The 18301-nt window shown below is 42.0% G+C and overlaps 1 protein-coding gene across 3 annotated transcripts in view; it reads left to right on the forward strand.

Moving 5' to 3' along the window:
* STEAP4 (STEAP4 metalloreductase) overlaps positions 1 to 17703 on the forward strand; it is a 29771-nt gene extending 12068 nt beyond the window's left edge. For all 3 annotated transcript variants that reach the window (XM_073334045.2, XM_073334046.1, XM_073334047.1), the window contains exons 2-5: positions 10463 to 10920; positions 12747 to 13274; positions 13951 to 14115; positions 16534 to 17703. In XM_073334045.2, coding sequence (XP_073190146.1) covers positions 10463 to 10920; positions 12747 to 13274; positions 13951 to 14115; positions 16534 to 16803 — 1421 coding nt within the window. In that variant the 3' untranslated portion in view covers positions 16804 to 17703. The remainder of the gene's footprint in view (positions 1 to 10462; positions 10921 to 12746; positions 13275 to 13950; positions 14116 to 16533) is intronic.
* Positions 17704 to 18301: the final 598 nt, after the last annotated feature.

Consider the following 18301-nt stretch of genomic DNA (forward strand, 5'->3'; position numbering starts at 1 on the left):
CATCAGGAACAAACAAGGACACCTACTAACAACCGAAAAAGAACAAGAAATGCACTGGACAGAGCCATTTCAAAGAATTGTTGAACAGGGAGCCACCTAAAGAGGAAGCAAACATCCAGGAGGCAGAAGAAGATCTTGATATCAACACAGACACTGCAACTAAGGAAGAGATCATTCAAGCCATCAAATGCTTAAAAAATGGGAAAGCTCCTGGCAAGGATAACTTGAATGCAGAATTGTTCAAGATAAATCCTAAATTAGCAGCATCTATCCTGGCCCCTCTATTTACATCAGTCTATGAAAGGGAAAAAGTGCCAGATGAGAGGACCAAAGGGGTTATAGTGAAAGAAAGAAGGAAGAAAGGAACTCAATGGATTGTAATAACTGGCATGGTATCACACTTTTATCTGTGCCAAGCAAAGTATTATGTAAGATCATAGTCCCAGCATATATCAGAGGCAGTTAATAATGTTCTCAGAAAAAAGAAAAGGAGTACTTGTGGCACCTTAGAGACTAACAAATGTATTTGAGCATAAGCTTTCGTGAGGTACACTTCACTTCATCGGATGCATTCAGTGGAAAATACAGCGGGGATATTTATATACATAGAGAACATGAAACAATGGGTGTTACCATACACACTGTAACGAGAGTGATCACTTAAGGTGAGATATTACCAGTAGGAGAGTGGGGCGGGGGGAGAACTTTTGTAGTGATAATCAAAGTGGGCCATTTCCAGCAGTTGACAGGAACGTCTGAGGAACGGTGGTGGGTGGAATAAACATGGGGAAATAGTTTTACTTTGTGTAATGACCCATCCACTCCCAGTCTCTATTCAAGCCTAAATTAATTGTATCCAGTTTGCAAATTAATTCCAATTCAGTAGTCTCTCGTTGGAGTCTGTTTCTGAAGTTTTTTTGTTGAAGAATTGCAACTTTTTGATCTGTAATCGAGTGACCAGAGAGATTGAAGTGTTCTCCAACTGGTTTTTGAATGTTATAATTCTTGACGTCTGATTTGTGTCCATTTATTCTTTTACATAGAGACTGTCCAGTTTGACCAATGTACATGGCAGACGGGCACTGCTGGCACATGATGGCATATATCACATTGGTAGATGTGCAGGTGAACGAGCCTCTGATAGTGTGGCTGATGTGATTAGGCCCTATGATGGTGTCCCCTGAATAGATATGTGGACACAGTTGCAATGGGCTTTGTTGCAAGGATAGTTTCCTGGATTAGTGGTTCTGTTGTGTGGTGTGTGGTTGCTGCTGAGTATTTGCTTCAGGTTGGGGAACTGTCTGTAAGCAAGGACTGGAATATCTCCCAAGATCTGTGAGAGTAATGGATCATCCTTCAGGATAGGTTGTAGATCCTTGATGATGCGTTGGAGAGGTTTTAGTTGGGGGCTGAATGTGGTGGCTAGTGGCATTCTGTTATTTTCTTTGTTGGGCCTGTCCTGTAGTAGGTGACTTCTGGGTACTCTTCTGGCTCTGTCAATCTGTTTCTTCACTTCAGCAGGTGGATATTGTAGTTGTAAGAAAAGAGCAAGCTGGTTTTCGGAAAGGGTGTGGATGCACAGACCAGATCTTCAGTTGGCTAGGACTCTATATTAGGAAGCAACCAACAACAACACTGCAGAGCAAAAAGCAGATAAGCAAATCATTAAATAACTTATATAAGGATTCTTTTCCAAAGAAGTCAATCTTTACCAAAAAAAGAAAGAAAATATTACGGTAGAAAAGCCAGATGTCGTGTATTGATAAATATTTCTTTGGCATTCATCCTATAGTATCTGAACACCTAAATAAAAAACTAAAAATAATTCTTGTATGTTTTCTCCCAAGCATTATGTACTGTCATCACATCACCAGACTAACATCACAGAACAAAGCTATGTTATGTTGCCATCTACTGGCTGAACAGAAATATAGTGGCTCTCTAAATAAAATTTACAAACCCAAATCCAAAAATCATGCAAAGTCACCATGGTTTGAAGTTTCATTACAAAAGGCAAATTGTCCAAGAAAGGCTCACAAACAGAGGCTAAAGATCCATAAGAACCTGAAGAGGAATCAACTGTATTTTTCCCCCTTCCTCTCCTGTAACAGGACTCAGGTCCACTTGTTTTTAGCTATTGCTGGGTGAGGGAAAGGCAGTGGCTTACAATCACTTCTTCTCACAACATCTGTTCTTGGTCTCCCCAAGAAAGTGATGGAAGCCTTTTCCTTTGGAACACTGAGAATTAGACATGCATAAAGATTCCATTTGCTGCTGTGGATGTCAGGGAACTGGCGGTGGCTCCCTGATTCTCTGTACTAGGGACTTGGAAGTTTCCACTCCTTTTGCACCAGAAGCAGACTGCGTTAGAAAATCTGTCTCAAATGCTGGAAACAATCCTATACTGGTAGAGAATTGGACTGTATAACATCATAGGTTCCGTTCACTGTCTTACATGAATCTGATTAATATTGTTTAAATCAAACTGATTCAGTTTTAGAACAGGATGAAAATGGAAAACCATTTTTAGTGAAAAAAATTAAAAAATTGAAGTCACCTGCATTCTGCAGGTTTAGAAAGATTTTTTTAAAAAATTTAAAAGATTTTGTTTGGAAAACTTCTATTTTCAATTTTTGGGGAGATTCTTCACACTTTCACTTCACACTATCCCTCTCTCCCTTCATTCCCTTTGGCCACTGAAAAAGGGAAGTGCAGGAGACAAAGGGTGAAAAGGAAAAAAACAAACTGAACACCTTCCCTGTGCCACACACACACTTACTTTTCATTTTCTAGTTTGTTTGGTTTTGGGGGAGCTGTGGAGAGTAATTGAAATTTTCTGAACAATTATTTTGAAACTTTAACTTCGTTCTCTTTTTTTCCCCTTCCCAAAACATTTTAAGGAAAGACACCAAGGGATATTTCACATTAAATTACTTTCCCTGGTGTTTTACAAATTATTTTCCTCTGAAGTTTCTCAGAGGAGGGGTGAGCAGACAAGTTACTGAATGACTGAATTGGAATAGGGGGATACATGTGTGTCTAGATTCCAGGAAACAAAAGATTAGATTCCTCTAACACCTGTAAAAGCACCAGCCCATGTAAACATAAGAGGAGTGTTTTTAGAACAAGTGAATTACATCTTCACATTCATTGTACAAATACGACAAATAGTTATAAGAGAGTGTGAAGCTTCCCAATACAGGGCACAATCCTGCAAAGTTTTGAACTCCCTCCTCAACTCCCAGAGCAGTGATTGGGAGACAAGTTCATTATATTAGTGTTCTTCTTGCTAAATGAATATTAACAGACATGAAATGCTGACTATTTTAAAATAGTAGGTAGTACACAAGCTTCCACCTTTCAGAAGACACTGAGCATCTCAGAGGATCAGGCCCTGGCTAACAGCATGAGAATCACTTTAAAATGTATCCAATGATTTTGCATCAAACGTAGACTGTAGAACAGTGATACTCAGACTGAGACTCGTGAGCCACAAGTGGCCCTTTAATGTGTCTGCTGCGGCTCTTGGCAGCACGTGATATTAAAATATTGTGTGATTTCATTATTAGCCAGTCTAAGTTATTAACCAATCAGGATGCTTATACTATATTGTTAATCATTGTAGTTGATAAAATAATAATACTTGGTCAGTCATTTTGTTGTGAGAATAAATGAAACAATGACTTCACGCTCCTGTGGCTCTTTTAGGTAATGTTGATCGCCAGTTTGGCTTGTGAATCACTGAGGTCGGAGTATCACTGCTGTAGAACCAGAACAGCATGATAGCTTATGCTACAAAGTAGTTATTTAGCATTAGGTCACAATGTAGCAGAATTCTCCGATAAAATATCTATAATTTAGTGCCCATTTTTATTTATTTATATATTTATAGATTGGTAATATATCTTAATGAATAACATTTAGAGGGAAGTAACTAAATCTATTTCCATGTGATTTTTTTTCATTGCTTCCCACTTTGCTGAATCTATTTCATAAGGCTGCAACTCATTTTAATTGAAAGAGTAATAAAATATGCATATATCCAAACCACACAACTCCAGAGTTGTTCAAAAGAAGGCTAAATTTAAAGTGCATATTAATTTTTTCTATACAAGTGGTAGGATGAAACCTGTGTCATTAACTGGATATTAATTATGGCTATTTTGAAAGATTCAGCATTAATATTCCCTTCAACACTAGTGTAAGACTTCATGTTCATCAGCACTTAGGTTTTTTTGTTTCTTTTTTTTAGCTAATTACAACAGAATCTACAAGCTCCAACGAAGATCAGAATCACATTGTGCAAGGTGCTGTGCACACATGCAGCACAAGACAGACCCTGCCTTTAAAATCTTACAGTCTAATAGACAAGACAGACAAAGGAAGTATTATTCCCATATGACAGCCTGGGAATTGAGGCACAGAGAGATTAAGTGACTCGGCCATGGTCACACAGGAAGTCTGTGACAGCGGCGAGAAGTCCTGGGGCTTGGTCCTAGAGGATACTGAGCATTCCGTCCCTCATCCAGGAAAGCACTTAAGCAAGGAACAATCAGTTGCATGCATACAAAATGGGAAATGGCTGCCTAGGAAGGAGTACTGCAGAAAGGGATCTGGGGGTCATAGTGGACCACAAGCTAAATATAAGTCAACAGTGTAACACTGTTGGGGGGAAAAGCGAACATCATTCTGGGATGTATTAACAGGAGTGTTGTAAGCAAGATATGAGAAGTAATTCTTCCACTTTACTCTGCGCTGATTAGACCTCAGCTGGAATACAGTGTCCAGTTCTGAGCACCACATTTCAGGAAAGATGTGGACAAATTGGAGAAAGTCCAGAGAAGAGCAGCAAACACGATTAAAGGTCGAGAAAACATGTCCTATGAGGGAAGATTGAAAAAATTGGGTTTGCTTAGTCTGGAAAAGAGGAGACTGAGAGGGGACATGATAACAGTTTTCAAGTACATAAAAGATTGCTTCATGGAGGAGGGAGAAGAATTGTTCTTCTTAACCTCTGAGGATAGGACAAGAGGCAATGAGCTTAAATTGCAGCAACAGAGGTTTAGGATGGATATTAGGAAAAACTTCCTAACTGTCAGGATCATTAACACTGGAATAAATGGCCTAGGGAGGTTGTGGAATCTCCATCATTGGAGATTTTTAAGAGCAGGTTAGGCAAACACCTGTCAGGAATGGTCTAGATCAGTGTTTCCGAAACTTGTTCCGCCGCTTGTTCAGGGAAAGCCCCTGGTGGGCCAGGCCGGTTTGTTTACCTGCCGCGTCCGCAGGTTCAGCCGATCATGGCTCCCACTGGCTGTGGTTCGCCGCTCCAGGCCAATGGGGGCTGCAGAAATCGGTAGCCGGTACTTCCCTCAGCCCATGCCGCTTCCTGCAGCCCCCATTGGCCTGCAGCGGCAAACCGCAGCCAGTGGGAGCCACGATCGGCCGAACCTGCGGACGCAGCAGGTAAACAAACCGTCCCATCCTGCCAGGGGCTTTCCCTGAACAAGCGGTGTCTCAAGTTTGGGAAACACTGGTATAGATAATACTTAGTACTGCCACGAGTGCAGAGGACTGGACTAGATGACCTCTCAAGGTCCCTTCCAGTCCTATAATTCTATGATACTATATGCTCAACTTTAATCATGTGAATTGTCCCATTAAGTCATGCTTAAAGCAAAGCATATGCCTAAAGCTGTTCTCAACACCTTATGGGATTGAACCCTGAGCCGCAAGGCGATATAGATGTTATTCTTCATGTAGAGTCCTTGATATTGATGTTGTATTAAAATACATCAGCTGATGTAGTAAAGTATATTAGTAGGGATTACAGCTAAAGCTGAGGGAAACTCACTAGGTCTTTTGGTCATGACGCTTGTTAGTTTTGATTTTCACACATTCATACTGATTGAGTTGCACTCTGAGTTTTAATTTTGAACCAAATGTGCACAGGAAAGCCAAAACTCAGAACAAAATCAGCATTGCCTGTAGGTTTCTGAGGTTTTGAGATACCCAGATGAACCACCCTGTGAACTTATCACAGAAGACTCATTACAAATCATAAACCCAGAGGTGAAAGTAGGCCGGTGCGGGCCAGTACGGCATACTGGTAAGAAGTGGCCACCGGTACCGGGCCGCAGCAGTGCTTTAACATTGCTGCTCCTTCTCCCCCTCCCCTCCCAGGGCCACCGACGGGTAGGCACCCTACCGGCAGGGCCACCGACAGGGCGTGAGGGGAGCAAAAGGGGCAGCTGCCCCAGGGCCCGGCTATTTAAAAGGGCCAGGGACTCTCAGCTGCCACTATTGTGGCAGTGGCCAGAGCCCCGGGCCCTTTAAATCATCACCGGAGCCCCAGGCAGCATGGGCCAGGCAGCGTGAAAGGGCTGGATGGGGGAGGCTGACCTCAGCCCCACCCCTTCCACCTGAGGCCCCGCCCCTTCCGGGGGCCTGGAGCCGGGCCCCTGTACTGGTAAGTAATTTATCTTACTTTCACCCTTACATAAACCTTAGTCTAGAAAAAAAAATCGGGCCAATTCAGCAACAGCTGGAAATTTTACTGAATTTTGCCAAAAAGCTTGGGGGAATAATAGGACTGAAAAGGGGTTAGATGGAAGTCAACTCATTTCATTTCCATATTTGTTCTTTTAACTAGGCAAGTTACAGATGGCTTGTAGCTTCAAAGCCAACTTTTTCCATATCACTTAGTACAGTGCTGTATTCTTGGATTATGTCTTGCAGGAACAAATGTTAAACTACACAAAGTTACCAAACAAGATTTTACAATGTATGATATTTATGAAGACATTAACTACTGACTAATTTATCTCTGGTATTTGTGTGCCATCAAATCACTAAGGTGATAATCATAAGCACTGTCATTTTTCATTATGTCTGACACCCAGTACTTCCTAACAAAAAAAGCTGAATTCTCCTTACTTTATTCATGCAAGTGGTCTCACCGCATGAAATGGGACTAGTTGTGAGAGTGAAGCAAGGGGATTTTGGCCTATCAGCTCTAAGGACCCAATCCTACAAGGTACTGAGCAACTTCAATTTCAGCTTTACTAGGAACTGAAGATGCTCAGAACCTTATAGGAGGCTGTCAGCACCTACTTGGATAGGGCCCTAAATAGTAAAGCAAAGGGAAAAAAATTCTTTTGCAGACTTCCTCCTAGGAAAGAGGAATGGAGCGTTCTAGAAAGGGATGAAAGAGAAAAGAGCCCAGTGTGCTATAGAGCAAGGGTGCCTAACCTGAGCCTGAGAAGGAGCCAGAATTTACCAATGAACATTGCCAAAGAGCCACAGTAATACGTCATCAGCTCCCCCCCCCCCATCAGCGCCTCCCCTTCCCTCCGTGCACCTCCCAATCAGCTGTTTCATGGCATGCAGGAGGCTCTGCAGGGGGAGGGCGGAGGAACGAGAGCATGGCAGGCTCAGGAGAGGGAGTAGGAAGGGGTGGAGCGGGGGCAGGGCCTGTTGCAGAGCCAGGGGTTGAGCAGTGAGCACCCCCTGGCACATTGAAAGTTGGCGCCTGTAGCTCCAGCCCCGGAGTCGGTGCCTATACAAGGAGCCGCATATTAACTCGTGAAGAGCCGCATGTGGCTCCGGAGCCACAGGTTGGCCACCCCTGCTATAGAGGAAAAGATACACAGACAGCCTTCTTTAAAGGCGTTTTTGGGACCGGAGCCTGCCGCCACTGAAGTCAAAGACAGAATGCCCATTGACTTCATTAGGAACAGGATGGGCCCTGAAATACAGTCATTTAATCATCATTGCTCTCTGACACAAGCCAGTGCAATATTTATAAGCCTATAAATACCTCTTATACTTTCGGCTCCTACAAACCAGTTTATTACCACTATACTATGCCATAGCCAGCCCAAGTGTGATTACTGTCACCCTGAAGAGTTGTAAAAGACTATGTTATCTGTCCTTTGTTTCAGGTGTGGGTGAATTCAGTTATGTAATCTCTCCTACTCCAGTTCTCAAGAATCATATGGCAAGGCCTACATGAGGAACATTTAGTTTTGAGAGTGCTTGGCCTGTAATTGGAGGCATATAAACAGAAAACAATATTTAAGGTCTCTAGAGGTCAGAACATTGCTTGCTGGATCATTTGGGCAAGTGCTTAGCCCCAAACAATCATCAGCAAATTAAATGTTTGGTATTCTATTTTAAAGAACACTGGAGACACTTTGTAGATTTGTTTCTTATTGCTGTAGCTTTCATTAAATAAAATGTTTATAATATTAATTAATTCTGCATGTCACAAAGAAACAGCCATTTGATTTCCATTCAAATCTCAGTTAGGAAAGGGCATGACTGCCACACAGTTCATTCAGTGCCACCTTTCTGACTTCTTACGGTTGGAGACTCTGGAAGATTTGAGTGGGATACTGCCATATTTCAAACAAAGTTGATCATCCATTTTATAGTACAGAATATGTTAAAAAAGGAATGTTGCATTTACTATATAGTGGCTTAGAGCAATTAATCAGTATTACACATGCTGCTATTCTGCTTTGAAATATAAGAATATCCACAAGAGGGAATTCTACAGCCTTCCTCCCCTTTGAGTCTCTGTAAAGGGGTTCACTCATCACAGTTGCACTTCCTTAGCAGTATCTGGGAATTAGCTTTCACCCTGTCTTGTACCCCCTTCTGCTAGTTGCTCATACTGTGGCCCCTCTTTCTCTCTGTGCCTCAGGGTATTCCCTCTTTGTGACTTGTCCCTCCAGCCAGGTCACTATATAGTCCTCCCCTTTCAAGGTAACAAAGTCCCATCAGACAAGCTGTCCAAGTGCCACCTCAGACAGACAGTCTTCCGTTTCACATCGCCAGGTCCTGTGCCACCTTCCCAGTGGCCAGTAGGGAAACCCAGGCCATCCTTCTACACTGGGTTCCAGCTCAGGAACCCCATAACGAGCAGTCACAGTCTGTGCAATCCCACTAATTTCTGCTGTTTCCCTGGGCTTCTTCTAACCCAGCCTCTCTCAGGCTTTCTTCCTCGTAACTTCTCTGGGTAGACCCTTCTTTCAGGGCTAGGATCAAGGGCCTATTCTCCTCCCTGGATGTCCTCTTCACCACCTCTCTGTACCCAGAGAGTAACTGAAGACTCCCTCCCTTTAGCCCTCTTCTGCTCTCATCTTCCTGGCTTTATGCTAACCAGCCTGCTCCTGCCCAGCTGGGCTTCATGATCCGTTAAGCCTGGCTCTCCCTCCAGGTGCACCCAGGTACCATAACTGACCTCTCAGGCTCACATTAACCCTTTCAGGGCCTGTGGGTTACACACCACATCACAGTCTCTGAGGACATCAGCAAACCCAACAGAGAGTGATTTTTAAACATGTCCAAAGGAAGTACAATGTAGTATCACATGACAGAGCATACAAATACTAGCTTCTTAGAACTTTCCACTTATGGGTCCTTTTGAATAGGTTTCCTTTGTGAAATATGTATAGATACGTAGAGAAAGGGTGGTGGTGTGTTAGGACACTACCAGGGACTCAGGAGACCTGGCGTCAATTCCCTGCACAGCCACAGTCTTCTTGCATGACCTTGGGCAATTCACTTAGTCTCTCTGTGCTTCAGTCCACCGTCAGTAAAATGAGAATAATAGTCCTTTCCTATCTCACAGATGTGTTGAGAGGCTACATAGACTGTAAGCTCTTTAGGGCAAGGACTGTCTTTTTGTCCTGTATTTGTAGAACATCTAACACAGTGGGGTCCTGGTCACTGGGGATCCTAGGTGATACCACAATGCAAATAAAGAATAAAGATAAAAAAGATTGTGAGGCACTTAGATATTACAGTGAAGTGGGTCATATAAATACCTACTAGATCAATATTTATACATTGCTTATAATAGAATTATTATAAGTAAAGGAAATACACTCTAATAGCCTAGTACCTCAGTAGTCCCTTCTCCGGGGGTTCTTTCCTAATCAAACACTTTGGCACTGAAGAGCAATAACAATAAAACACTGAGTAGGGGAGGGGAGCTCCCAGCTTGCTCCTTTTGTAATGTCTCTTCTTTGAGTTTTCCTGCAAAGAGCCTCCAGGTTCTGATTTCTGTTGGTACGTTCCCCTTTAACTAGTTTCTGGCAACAAAGTAAGCAGAAATGACCCAGAAACGTGGGGCAAATACTATTCCTTCCTCTCTCTGTATCCTGCCCTCTCTCCCCCTTTTCCCCTCAGAGAAGAGAACTGAAACAGTTCTTCCGCATCTAGGGTCTGCTGGGGGGCAAGGTAGGGCGCTATAAGCCCATGAAAGAAATTAACTTTACTTTTCTTTATAAAACGGCACAGTAAGTCCTCTGACAATGTGTGTTATTGTTAGACTGTCCTGTTAAATAGTCCAAGAAACAAAGAGAACTCTAATATACATTTTGGTATAATCAAAGCACCATGCTAGTTTGTCCTTTTCAAAGTATTCCTGTTTTTCCCTATTACTGTTTTTTAGATATGGAGAAAAATTCTTCCAACATGATCCCTCTTGCTGAAAACTCTCCTAATAAACAAGAGACTGTGTGTATTTTTGGAACAGGAGATTTTGGAAGATCTCTGGGGTATAAAATGCTCCAGTGTGGCTACTCAATAGTGTTTGGAAGCCGAAATCCACAGACTTCCAGTCTGATTCCCAAAGGCACAGAGGTGCTGAGCCATGGAGAGGCTGCTCAGAAGGCTGACATTATTATTGTAGCAATTCAGAGACAACATTACAACTTTCTCACAGACTTAACTGAAGTTCTCCATGGAAAAGTATTGGTGGATGTAAGCAACAACCTCAAAATAAACCAATATCCTGAATCCAATGCAGAATACCTTGCTCAACTGGTGCCAGGCGCTAAGGTAGTGAAAGCATTTAACACCGTGTCAGCATGGGCCTTGCAGTCAGGCACGTTGGATGCAAGCAGACAGGTAAGATGAAAAAATAAGAGCTTCTTGTAAATTATATCATATGGCAATTTCTGAACAAAACAGCAAAATACATATAAATAATAGAGAAAAGTATCAGACAAGGTTCAGGTGCAACTTTCATTATGATCCCCTGTGTTCAGTCAAATAACTAAGCCAAAAAATCCTTTCATGCTCAAATATGATGGTTTGATCTTAGCCTAGAAATAAATCTCTATCCCCAACATTTAAAAAATTGATTTTCCCTGCCTTTTGATCGTTAAGCACATGTCCCCGACCCTCAAACCACAGGAAGATGTTAACAGAGATCAAAGAAGGGAACAACTGTTATGTATCTACAGTGTTGGGAGGATTTTAAAATCATCTAAAATGTTAGTAAGTTACAAAAGAGGAATGTTAAAAAGAGGGAGAAGACCAGGATGAAATGAGGGTTGTAGGAAGCTGAAGATGGAAAAGACTAAGGAAAGGAATTGAGAAGAAAGAACCAAAGAATCAAGAGAAGAGGGAAAGAAGAGAGGAAGAAGCATAATGAGGGCACTTGGACAATGCAGGAGGAGAACTGAGACAGAAAGGAATGTAGGGTGGAGAGGAAATATCAAGTTGTATAAATCACACTTCCATTCTGGTTACTTTCAGGTAGTGGATAAGCGTGGAAGCAGATATGTCCCTTCCCACAGAGTTCAGAAACAAGGCTGGACTTATCCGGAGTTTAGACGTTTTGAGGGGAGGGGCAGGGGGCAAGAAGGGCATGGAGATTCTGATACTTAGGCAGCTTGGGATGGCTGGAGGAACTATGGAGTTTGTTAGCCATCTTCATGGTTCTCTGATCCTTGGTCCACTGTGTGCTGGGGTAGGCCTGAGAAGCAGCTTATTGGAACATCAGGGGTTACTTTAAGCTGCTCCAGGTGCAACTGTTCCCAAGGGACTGCTCTGGCAGCCAGAAACCATCAGAATTCCCTTACGCCATGTGCTGCCTCAACTGGTCACTTAAGCCATCATTAAACCTGCTTCGTACTGCCAGGGTAGAGCCAAGGATCTGGTGCCTTGTACTCCTGTCCAGGCTTATCTCTGCACAGATGTAGCTCCCTTCAAACTGCACTATGGTCAGAAGCTCCAAAAATCCCCATTATTGTGGATCTGAATGAGAGCAGATTGCCTTTTTTCTCCAGACTCCAAGATGAGTACTGTCTTTCCCAAAACACCCCCCGCCCATCCCTTCTGGCTGTCCTGTGCACATGATAATTGGCTGGTGAGGGTACGCTTTTCTATTACCCTGCATACCCATATGAGAAAGGCTCCCTCTACATTGTTCTCAGAATCCTTGAAAAGAAATATTTATTTTAATGACAGGTGATCTATATTCCTATTACCTGTATCCTGATTGCTCTGGGCCCCTTGGGAATCACTGCTTTATATGTGTGGGGCAAAAGTGGAAGATTGTGACCATTTGTATAAAATCCTAGAGAACCCTATGCCAGTAAGATGCAATTGTGTTTACAAATTGCTTGACAAAGTTGTCTTCCAAAGCATGTGCTAAAATCCAACAGTTCTAGCTAAATATCATTAAGTATTATATTTTGCTATTTTCATATATATGATTGTTTCACTTTAAACCTCCCACCTCCCCAATGAAAAGGTTTTACCTCTGATTCCGATTCTCAGTAGCAGAATGTTATCGTTTGACCCTTGCATCAAAGACTAGCAAGAAAGCCAATGATTTCTAGAAAGTTTGGAAATACAGTCAACTTAAAGGTCTTATTTTACAGGTCAATAGTAAAAAAGTCTGTCCCAAACATATGTCAAAATAAAGCCCATTCTTTTTGTTGCAGGTGTTTGTCTGTGGAGATGACAACAAAGCCAAACAAATGGTGATGGATATTGTTCGGACTCTTGGTCTTACACCATTGGATCAAGGCTCTCTCTTGGCAGCCAAAGAGATAGAAAATTACCCCCTGCAGCTCTTTCCAATGTGGAAGTTTCCCATCTACTTGGCTATTGGCCTAAGTGCATTTTTTTTCTTCTACAGTTTGATCCGTGATGTAATCTACCCCTACATATATGAAAACAAAGACTTATCATTTTTTATTGCAATTTCCATTCCAAATCGGGTCTGCCCCATAGTGGCACTCATCCTTCTTGCTTTGGTTTACCTTCCTGGCATAATTGCTGCAATTCTCCAGTTACACAGAGGTACAAAATACAGTCGTTTCCCAGAATGGCTAGACAAATGGATGCTCTGTAGAAAACAGCTTGGATTAGTAGCCTTGGTTTTTGCTTTTCTACATGTTTTGTATACTCTTGTTATCCCTATTCGCTATTATGTAAGATGGAGATTAAATGTTTACGTCATATCTCAGGTAAGTTTCTGTTCATTTCTCCCCGCAACCCATGTATGCTACTATTTTGTAGGTTGAGTTTCAGAATTTCATGTCAAAAGTCATATTTGTATTGATTTTATGCTAGTGAATTTCTTTGTATCTTTGGTGTTTCCTCTAGGCATCTGTATTTCCAAAGATCACTGGTGCTGTGGTTAAATGGGGGACTTCTGATCTCAATCCTCCTTCTGGCTAGTGTAGTGATTAACAACAGGTGCAGAAAAATATTAATTATAAATAATTTTGAGGTACATGTTCCATATTTCTGCATATCCCTTTGAGAGTGGCACATTTACTGACATTCAGAAAGTCATGCCTTATTTTTAAAAATAACCATATTCCCTCAATCATCAATAGGTCTATCAAAATGTACTGTTCACATTACAAAGCTATATTAATGCTACACTAAGGCTGTATGCAACACTGTATCTGCTGCCTCTGAGTGGCACATGCTATGGAAGGCCCTGCATGCTGGCAGTTCAGGACCCCACTCTGTTCATGAGACAATCTGGTCTGCTGTTTCAGATTCTTTTAATCTATTTACAAAAAGCCTTTTCAGTTCACCTTAAAGAAACCTCATGTTAAAAGGCATTTTTCTGTCCATTGGAGCTGCAGCTACTGTACTATTAAAGTATATGTGATTTTTTTTCTTCTTCAGATAAAGGACAACAGAACAAATCCATTTAACAACACTACGGGCTGGATTAGTGACTCTTACTTGGCTTTAGGCATCCTGGGATTTTTTCTGTTTATCTTGCTGGGAATAACTTCCTTGCCCTCTGTCAGCAACAGCGTCAACTGGAGAGAATTTCGATTTGTACAGGTGAGAAATATACCTTCTTTCAACTAAAAAACTAAGTTCATGTCCTTTCTCTCTGCTGCATTCCCTGCACTCTGCTGTCAACTTTTGTGTTTCCGTGGTAGCTCATGATGGTGGCATTGCGGCCGCCACCTACATAAAGTAAAATTAGGAAAACTGAACTTCCAAACAACAAATGAGAAGGTGCAATGACAAATGTGTTGCTTTCAGAAGATGGTTGTACAAAACAGAGTGATCAGTTACATCGAGTAAACCCCAGAAATATTCAGCCACTGATTAAAAACCCATGTTCTTTCACTAATGATTTTGACTCATGAAGTATTTACTCCATGTTGAAATTTCAGTTAACATTAGTCTGGAAATTCACTGTGTTGAATAAATTGACAGTTATTGTCACTGTGAAGTGCCAACAATATTCAGGCAACATACAAGCAACTATACCATCACTTTTTGCCATTTCATAAAAGAAAAGTCAATATTAACAATCCATTTTCCCCTCTCAACACTGGAAAAATGTGGTGATTTTCTAAGTGATTGTCATAAAATGATGCACTCTATCTGGCAGGAGGTAGCTTTTCTTTAGACTCTCCCTATAAGCCACCCAGCCTTCCCCCCGTCTTTGTGAGATCATAAGCATCTCTTAAAAGGAATTGGGCAAAACATGCCCCATCCCCCAGAACAATCAGAACTATTAGCCAAAAATATGTTTATGTGGGTGAGGGTGAGAGAGTTAGCTCGGATTTCATCGCCGCATTTACCTCATTTTCAAACATAGCAATTGGACATCGTTCAGAGGTCCCAGGGTTTGAAAATCAGGACATACATATTTGTAGCAGTACTGATGCTATTGTGCATCAGTAAAGGAATGGAGTGTATGATTAAAAGGGTATTGTTCCTTTAAGGGGACAGGCTGGAGACTAAAGCCTGGGAATAATCAAAGAGGCCCTGGCAGGGCTGAGTTCTATAAAAGGAACGGGAAGCAGGGAAGCACGGGAGAAGTAGATGTCAGGTAGGCTGATGTGAATGACAGTTGCTCTCATAGGCACTAGGAGACAGACCTGGAACTGATTCAGAGACTTGGGTATGGACTTTAAGTTTGGGCAGCTTGAACCAGGGCTCTACCAGCTGTTTGTTGTAATGGTTCCTGGGCTGAAGCCTGTTTAAAAGGGGAGATGGTATTTTGTTTAAAAAAAAAATTTGCTTCTTCTTTCCTGGGCTGTTAAACTGAAATCTATGGCTGCTCCGCTTGGGGCAATCAAGGTGGGGCACTCCAGCAGCGTCATGCTGGGCTGCAAGGGGGTGCTCCTTGACTGCCTGCACCTTTATCGCATCCTAGTCAGATGAGAAGTTTATGCTCCATTTATGGAAAAAAAATTAAGGCTACAAAATGGCTTTAATCTATAAACTGTAAAATGGTTGGTCCACTGAGGTGGTCAGTGACGGAGAACTTTTTGCAGCACAAAGTATCAACATTTAATTCGGTATAGTGCCATCAAGTGCCAGTCTTAGCCAGGCTGAAATTGCCCCTGCTCATGTGTACTTGTTCTGTCTGCCTCCTCTTCAGCCCCTTTATGTCTCTGCTCCATCTTTGACCCGTTCCCTCTCTCTGTGTTTGAATTCTCTTGTAAGTCTGTCAATGGCACTCATCTGGCACTCAACCGCATCATCTGCCCCTACTGCTCACTCGTCCTGACACTGCTTGTCCCACCTACAAAGATGTGGGCTGTCCACACTGCTAGACCTACTTCACCAGATATCAGAGAGCCAGTGGGGCATGTCGCAGTTTGTTTGGCTGTGTTAGCAGCCATCCCTGCTGCTACAAATCCTGCCTCCCCACTCGTGTTGGACACCTATAGGGAGCCTGCCTTTCCTCTAGTGAGTCACCTGTTCTAAGGTCCAGCTCATGTGCAAGCAAACTGGTAAACTCATGGCACATGATATCATGTGGGTATAAATAGTACAACCCTGGTGACAGTGCAACACTGATTACTGTTAGCACTTGGTTCATAGGAAGCATTGCAGCACTGGTTGGCTTCAATGCACCCATTCTGGGTAACGGGGGGGGAAAGTCTCCTATCAAGGAAGCTTTGGTGAAGAAACCTGAATGATATGAAAACTCTTGTTGGATTATCATTATGGCCTCTAAAGAGCTAGGGCCTCTGGATTCATTTTCACCAATTTTCATGAAAATTACAACCAGCTGGACCTAGGTGTGACCTGGCAAAAATTATCAGAATTGCCAAGCAAACATTTTGAGAAGTAAAAAGCTTTGGTTAAGAATATAAAGCAATTTCACCTAAACAGTCTCAGTTCAGTCCCAATTTTGGTTATATCCCAATAGTTATATAGTTTGTAAATAGCATTTACTGTAAAGTTTACTTTACAATCTTAACTGATGCTCTTTTTTTCCCCTCCCAATAGTCCAAACTGGGATACCTGACACTGATTTTGTGCACTGCACATACGCTGGTCTACGGTGGGAAGAGATTCTTGAACCCTTCAATGTATAGATGGTATCTTCCTGCAGCATATATGCTTTCTCTCATTGTTCCTTGCATCGTCCTGGCCGTTAAATTTGTTCTGATATTCCCATGTATAGAACGACCACTCACACAAATTCGACAGGGCTGGGAGAGGAACTCCAAAGGTTCAAAACAAGCAAATTACAATGATAGCAAGTCAGCAGTATAATCACTTAGTAAACACCCAATCTGTATATCATTGCAATGTCTCAAAAACTTAAATTTTATATTAATGTCCTATCCCAGTTTTACATGCAGGAAAAGGCAAAAAGGAGGAAACTTTGCCAGGTCTGAGCAATTTATTGATATAAAAAATGACATAGGTCCAATCTTAAACACAAATAAAGCCAGAAGCCACTGGGAATGCTCTGTGACCCATGAGCTGGCTTCATCTCCCTCTCATTTCACTTTATAAACTCACTGCTTGTCTGCCCCTTCCCACTCGCCTGGAGTCAAGACAGGAGGAAGAAACTGCCTGATTTCCCTCCTTTTATTAGTATGGAATCCCACTCTGGATATGGCACCACCAGTTGTTAGACTGGCCCTGCCTGGACCATGGGCAAAGAGGAGCTCAGCTCTTTGATGGCTTTGCTTTCTCTCCATTAACCTCTGTTTCAGGAGAGGTCCTTAGCTACACGCCATGTATACCTTAAAGATAGCTGGCCAAGATTTGTTTGGTTTGTGTACAGAAATTTTACTGTTGGAAGTGGGTGGGCCAGTGGTCCTTGCTACACTGGACTACTGCAAACTCAGGCATCAGGCTGCTGGGAAGCGGGGAAAAGAGAGACTTTTCAAAATCATGGATAAGGAAAGTGGTGTCAGGAAAAGACAGACCTTGGTTATGGTGGTTACAAATGTGTGATTCTCCATGAAGAGTGACCAGTGATTGAGATTGTGATTATGCTGCATTCTCAAGTTAAATCAATTCGTCATTTTGCTTAATATGAATTTGTGGCCAGATTTGTTTAGTCTATGCTTATAATGAGTTATAATCTCTGGTGTAATATGCTGATTTATTGGAATTTTTTGTTATAAGTTCAATAAAGAGGAGGTCTTTTGCTTTCCAAAATCCTGGGGTTCAATATGACCAAGTGTTGCTCAGCAGCAGTTATATTGTGCATATTTCAGTGACAATGAAGAAAATCCTCAAAATAATTGATTTCTGAGAGTAATTTTGGAGATCTTGCAACACAGAAGGACTGTAAATGCTCTATAGATGTATGCTTAGCCACCAAGTCACCTGTGTGTGACAATGCTGCTGATAAACAGGGAGCAGATGGTGAATGATGACTTGGTACTAGAATTGAGGTGACTAGAGAAACCACCAGACCTCTTTGCACTGGGAGGGGAAAGAAAAGAATGAATAATGGGTTTTAACAGGAACAGACTTGCTCACCAACTCTTCTGTCGTATCACCACTGTTTCAGAGACAAGATCAACACATACAAATGGGTAATTGTAATAATGAAATGACTAATTGAAATTTCAAATGGGTAGTATCAACCAGGCCAGAATAAACAAAAAAATCATTATCTGACGCTTTCCAAAACCTTTACAATATGAGAGTAATTTTACTCCACTACATCCACCATAAAGAAAAAAGTACTTAGCATGTACCTGACTCCTAAAAAAGCGTAGGCCTGATGGTGGAATGATAAACGAGACAA

Source organism: Lepidochelys kempii, chromosome 2, assembly GCF_965140285.1.
Source record: "Lepidochelys kempii isolate rLepKem1 chromosome 2, rLepKem1.hap1, whole genome shotgun sequence".
Classification (NCBI taxonomy): Eukaryota; Metazoa; Chordata; order Testudines; family Cheloniidae; genus Lepidochelys; species Lepidochelys kempii.